This window comes from Otolemur garnettii, unplaced genomic scaffold (assembly GCF_000181295.1).
Source record: "Otolemur garnettii isolate 467f Iridium unplaced genomic scaffold, OtoGar3 scaffold00210, whole genome shotgun sequence".
In the NCBI taxonomy this organism is placed as follows: Eukaryota; Metazoa; Chordata; class Mammalia; order Primates; family Galagidae; genus Otolemur; species Otolemur garnettii.
This window is the reverse complement of record NW_003852605.1, coordinates 1,571,840-1,578,487: the sequence shown is the minus strand read 5'-3', so window position 1 is coordinate 1,578,487 and position 6,648 is coordinate 1,571,840. Positions and strand designations below refer to the sequence as shown.

The following is a 6,648-nucleotide window of genomic DNA, read 5'->3' as shown; positions in this document are numbered from 1 at the left end:
CAATAATATGGGGAAAGGGGAAAGGGAGGGGAAGGGAAAGGATGGGTGGATGGAGGGTGATTGGTGGGACCACGCCTATGGTTCATCTTACAAGGGTACGTGTGAATTTTTCTAAATGTAGAATATAAATGTCTTAACACAATAACTAAGAAAATGACACGAAGGCTATGTTAACCAGCTTGATGAAAATATTTCAGATTGTATATAGAACCAGCACACTGTACCTCATGACTGCACTAATGTGCACAGCTATGATTTAACATAAATAAATAAATAAATAAATAAGTAAAAGAAGAGGGATCCAAGAGGCGGTTTTACTCAGATAAATGGTGATAGGAGAGTCCCATAAAGGTCTGAGCCTGAGTGATGAGCTGGTATGGTGGACATCAGGTATAATTAGGAACCAGAAATTCAACTTAGTCTTTCAGTTCTTCCCACAACAGGAAAGAAGGTGACATAACAGAGGTCTGTGATTAACATCACAATCACAGTAACCCCATCCAAAGGAAAGTAAGAGACTTCTTGTATTGTCCTCGGGGAAGAGGAAATGAAGGGGTAAGTGATTAGGACCATTTTTTTCTTCTCTTTGGTACACAATAAATGAGCTTCCTTTCTTTTATTAAAAAAAAATGCTTAGCCAGTGTGGTACCCAGCACCTCTAATCCTAGCTACTCTAGAGGCTGAGGCAGGAGGATAGCTTGAGCCAAGGAATTGAAATAAGGGTACAGTGAGCTATGATCCCACCACTCCAGCCTGGGCACCCAGCAAGACCCTATCTTAAATAAATAAATAAAGCTTAGAAATATGAAGCATTTAATTTAACTAAAGTATGCAGGTGAGCTAGGGAGAAGTGAAGTAGGATGTAAGGTTCATGATTAAAGTTAACCAACAGGAGATGTCAAAAGGTCTATTCATATCAAAAGTGTTTTAGACAAGAATACTTTTGGAAGGCAGAAAATGTGTTTATTGCACTATTGCTTGTGCAATGAGTAGGAGTTTGAAGATGAGGATCAAACCTCCCGGAAGAAGACACTGATAGTCTCGCCTATACTTTTAGCCACTATTATCCCCTGAGACCATAGGAATGTCTGATAACTACTAAATTCAAGAGCAAAGCCCCAAGTCCACAAAAAGCCTGCATCCTGATACACATTGCTTGTTGTCAGTTTCCCCCTCAAAGAGACAAGCAATTGATGCCACTGGTGGGTAATAAAATAGGCTGCCTGTAACTCAGTATAGATTACTTCTTGAAGGAATGGGATAAAGTCATGTTTTCTGTTTTAAGTCAAGATGTACAAGCATAATACACAGAGCAGAAAATTCCCCTGAATCCTAAACTCTGGTTTTGCTGTATGAGGATCCATGTATTAAATATAATACTTCTTGATCTTTCAATATGCTTAAAAGAACAGAAATCTGAACCAGCAAATAGCAAAGGCCACAGCACAAAATTTATTGAGATTATTTACCAAATAATTCATACATATCCAACATCACTGAATGGAAATAACGTTAATTTAAAAAAAACAAGCAAGGCTCAAATTAGGGTCTTTCAAAATACTCAAAAACTTCTTAGTGACTGTATCTTTAACAAATGGAATGATCAAACTAGTAAAGTCAGATGTATCGCAATCCACTCCAAAACTCAGTATTGCCAACATGTTTTTCTACTTAAAAGAAAACAAAAAGCAAAGCCTCATAATTTAGTAATTACAATGTTTCTTGGTTTCTGTTTTCAAATGCCAAAGAAAGAGATCTGATGAAAGGAAGCAAAGCACCTAGTCTCAACAGTCTTTTTCAAAACTTTAAGGTTACTTTCAGTATCAGTATAAATATTTAGATTCTCATCTGACAGATTTCTTCACTTATGTGAGTAAGCATGCTCTCAAAACCTTAGTCTTTTACTCTTGCTTCATACGAGACCTGTTCCTGTTCGATTACACCACTTCCCTACTGACTGGACTAAAACACTAGCTAAGAACTCATTACAATGTCTTCCAAGAAACCAAGATAATCTCAATACAAATTCTGGTGGCCAATATGTTACAGTACTTAGCGATACTTTGTTTTCTAATGGCAAGTATGTTGAAAAACTTAAGTGAATTTCATAACACATAGAAACAGATGATTCTATTACAATATAAAACATCCATTAACTTGTCCTCACTATTCCCTAGGACTTTAAATAACAAATCTAATTATACAACAACAAAGTTCCTTGCCCTACTTAACCCTGTGTCCCAAACAGTGTAAATGCCAAAAATGAGAAACATTTTAAGAAATCTCATATTAAGAACCTTGGATACCACTCAGCATTAGGGATAGAAGGAAAGAGAAGAGAAAAAAATTATCAGAGATTTGTACAGGAAACATGGATGTAAAAGAATATGCCTTTGGATCTTTAAAAAAATTCTCTTTTAATGCTTCAACATGATGGCAAAAAATAAAAAAAAAAGAATTTACTGAATAAAAATAGCCAAATATTTATAAGATATATTTATTATTTTTCTGACCAAAGTGCACGGATATTTAAATCTTCTTAAACAACTGAAAATAATATTCAAAAAATTAAATATAAATGAGAAATTTAACCATTAAATTGCTCTTATTTATACTAACCTTGTATTTAGTCTAGAAAACAAACTAAAAAATTTGAAGTGTTACTAAAACGCTAACTGAATCATTTTAGCATAAATCTAACACATGCATTTCAAGGTTCCACTGCTAAAATTGATTTTGTTAAGATCAATTGAATCATGAATAACACTATCTAACAGAGTATGAGGAACACAAGCTATTACACGTGATCCTTGCCCCATCTATTCAGACTATGTCAGAATGAAGCTGACAATTCTCCCAGGCTCTGAACCCCCAGGGCCCCCATCCTAAAACTTTGAAACAAAGAATATGCCCTGTCATACAACTTTCTACAAAATGCAGTAAATAAACAAAACCTAAGCTTTTTTTTTTTTTACCTTTCTATAGGAAATGGTCAGTTATTTGACAAATATTAAAAAACACTGCTAAGAATCCATTTTAGGAGTTTGTTTACCAAACATACTGTGCAAGAACTGACTACACAAAAGTTCCTTTGAAATTTGGTCCACAAATTCACCTAAGCTTGGAAATTTAAAACTTACAAGAAAAAGAGGAAGTGGGTATCCCTAACCCTAACATACTGTAATTAATAAACGGATCTAATATGCATATTAAAAGGTGTTGCTCACAGAAGGCACAAACTATAAAAGGGACATTCTCTTTTAAGAAAAACAAAGAACTAGCTGATATCCTTCTTTGTTTTGTGAGCACCATAACTAGGATGAAGTAAAAGCTGAATTTACTGTCTATTCCCGTGACCAAAAAAAAGAGCACATAAAAAAATTAATGTTTTGCTATATACTTTCCAGCCATTAATTGAGATGTATTATGAAAGATTAAAATTGTCTTAAAAAGGGGTGTGATAGCAGCTATCAAAGCAATATTCAAGCATGATTTCAAGGATGTTTTCAGGCTTAGAATTAATTAGCCTTCCTTATCAAAAACCTTCACAACTTCATCAAAAACCTGTAAAGGAAAAAGATAATAGTAATTTTAGAAACAGATACCATAAAAACACCATATAGCTAAGTTCCTGTTAAAAATAGTAAATTGTATATTAATTTTCAAAATGGATGATTAAAAAAATCACATTATAATTTCTTAATTATACTGTATTATTTTTGTTTGTGATATGTGTTGAAGTTTCATCTTTTTATGAATTTTACTTATTTATTTATTTTGAGACAGAGCCTCAAGCTGTCACCCTGGGTAGAGTGCCGTAGCATCACAGCTCACAGCAACCTCCAACTCCTGGATTCAAGTGATTCTCCTATCTCTGCCTCCCAAGTAGCTGGGACTACAGGCGCCCACCACATCGCCCAGCTATTTTTTGGTTGCAGCCATCATTGTTGTTTGGCGGGCCTGGGCTGGATTCAAATCCGCCAGCTCAGATGTATGTGACTGGCACCTTAGCCTCTTGAGCCACAGGCACCGAGCCCTTAGTTCTGATTCTAAACACAAAGTTTTCTCATATATTAATATTATCTCATGTCTGTGGAAGCAGACATGGATTAAAAAAAAGATCCCCTGAATCTTTTTCCTCTGAGCCTTTCTTTTTTATCTTATGAATGTAAGAGGAAGAAGGCAGGGGCTCAAGCCTATAATCCTAGCACCCTGAAAGGCTAAGGGGTAAGGATAGCCTGAGCAAGAACAATGTCTCTACTAAAAAGTTACAATTGGCTTGGCGTCTGTGGCTCAAGTGGCTAAGGTGCCAGCCACATATACCTGAGCTGGTGGGTTCGAATCCAGCCCGTGCCCACCAAATAACAATGACGGCTGCAAACAAAAAATAGCCAGGCTCTGTGGTGGGAGCCTGTAGTCCCAGCTACTTGAGAGGCGGAGGCAGGAGAATTGCTTGAGCCCAGAAGGTGGAGATTGCTGAGAGCTATGAAGCCACAGCACTCTACCAAGGGCGACAGCTTGAGGCTCTGTCTAAAAAAAAAAAAAAAGTTAAAAACAGAACAATTAGCCAGACAGCATGGTGTGCCTATAGTCTCAGCTCCTCAGGAAGCTGAAGCAGGATCACTTGAATCCAGGAATTTGAGGCTGCATTTACCTAAGATTATGCCACTGTACTCTACTGAGGGCAAAAGAGCTAGATTCTGTCTCAAAAAAAATAAAAATTAAAAAAAAAAAGAGGAAAAAGATTCAAGGAATCAGGAGACAGGGGAGATAGGTGAGGAGACACTGAAAATATTTGTTGAGCACTAAAGATCTGCAAACTATAATTCAGAGATGACTGATTCATGAAGAAAGAGAGAAATGTTAAGTTTTGGAAGCCCTGTACCTCTGGACCTGTTTGTTCTGTAATGTAAGAGAATAAAGCAGCCCAGGGCTCTTGATCCAGATAGCTTGCCATTCATGTTATAAGTTTTTAAAAAATGAACATGATCCAAATCACAGTTCTCAAAATACTAATTTTTCCAGTACTTGGGAAGAGGTTTGAAATTAACAAACCGCCCACTTCTCATGAAAAATAAGACTGAAGTTATCAAACCCATTTTTAGATTCTTTAAAGGAAAAAAATGTAATTTTTCATTTTGTCTTCAACGGCTTAAGAAACAAACTAATGTGTCATAGTATTTCTTTTTCTCTGCCTACCAACCCCAAGAGAAATAATCACATTTTTACTTGACTTTTTTTAAAAGGCAAGTTAGGGACACTCACTTCATCAACAGATTTAGAAGCATCTATTTTCCTGACTTTCCCCATTTCTTCATATAAGTCAATAATTGGCTTTGTTGACTGAAGATAGGTCTGAATTCTGCAAAAGAAGCACATTGTGAGGTCCTAGGTATCCATCCTTTCTGTTACACGTTCGTTATAGGACAGCTCAGAGGACAATACTGGATCTGACCCAAGTGACTCAGTTATCATTTCCTTACACAAGCCATTTTACAAAGTGAAGCATGACATTTTCTTTTTCTGGACCACAAGGGGACAGGTCTGGGATTGAGGTAATTATGTAAGAACTGAAAAGTACCTCTTTTCCAAGCTCTCTCTGTTGTCATCACTCCTACCACTACTCTTTCCCCTCTCAAGACATCGTTCAATACAGATCTAAAAAGAGATATAGTTATTTTAAAAATATAAAGATTGGAATTTGCCATTCTTTTAACCTGAAAAGAAAATAAAGTTTAAAGAGATAACAAAAAAAATTGCATTAAACTGCATTAAACTCAATGTGTCTAATTCATTAATCAACATGCAAAGTCCTTTTAAATTTAAACATGTGGTTCAATTTATATAAACTAGGTTAAATAAGTACAGAGCACAAAAAGAATTCATTCATGACTCAGTTTTTCCTGTGTATTTTTTTTTCAAACCGCAATAAAAAGAATATCTGTATGTGTATGTGTATGGTTCCATCTCGGATATATTATTAACTTATTAGGTATGAATTACATGCTTCAAACTTTGTTCGATTTTTGCTTACTTTTCTGTAACTCCATAAATATCCAAATATTTAAGAGTCAACATATTTGCATTTGAATAAGGCATCCCTTGTTAATCATGAATAAACATTCTTTAGTTATAAGCTGTGGTAACATTCTAAAGTTAACTTTGAAGAATAAGTGAAAACATATTTTTGGGGGTTGGAAGAAGAGTTACATTTTAAAGCAACTCAAAGGCTGCAGCAAGTCTCTCCAGAGGCACATTTACAATTCAACATAAGAATAGCCAACTTCTTTCAAGGCACTATGACACATTCTTAGTCTTTTGGGCTATTGGCATTAATTTAATGAAATTTATATTACAGCGGCTGTCAAACAGAGTCAGGACTTTTAATTAAATGATTCCGAGAAATTTAGTTATTCAAATGTATGACTGTGTTTGTTATTAAAAGGGCCAGAACGAACAAGAACACTTTCCTGCTTTTTTCAAGATCAAGATCATTTCACTCTTAAGACAAATCAAGTTATCCTATATGTTTCTTTAAAATAGAAAAATTTCCCAATTCCCAGAAATGTGTGTTTTGTTTCCTACAAACAAGCCGATAAGTAAGGTGACCAGATTTTAACATTGGTAAAGCGGTGGGGGGGTGGGGGG

The 6,648-nt window shown here is 35.5% G+C and overlaps 1 protein-coding gene across 1 annotated transcript in view; it reads right to left on the bottom strand.

The window, feature by feature from the left end:
- Nucleotides 1-2,623: 2,623 nt before the first annotated feature.
- Nucleotides 2,624-6,648, bottom strand: part of CMPK1 (cytidine/uridine monophosphate kinase 1) — a 43,072-nt gene continuing 39,047 nt past the window's right edge. Inside the window, exons 3-5 of the mRNA XM_003801430.3 lie at nucleotides 5,582-5,658; nucleotides 5,266-5,362; nucleotides 2,624-3,564 (exon numbers count right to left, since the gene is read on the bottom strand). Of these exons, the coding sequence (XP_003801478.1) occupies nucleotides 3,523-3,564; nucleotides 5,266-5,362; nucleotides 5,582-5,658 (216 nt within the window). The 3' untranslated portion in view covers nucleotides 2,624-3,522. The remainder of the gene's footprint in view (nucleotides 3,565-5,265; nucleotides 5,363-5,581; nucleotides 5,659-6,648) is intronic.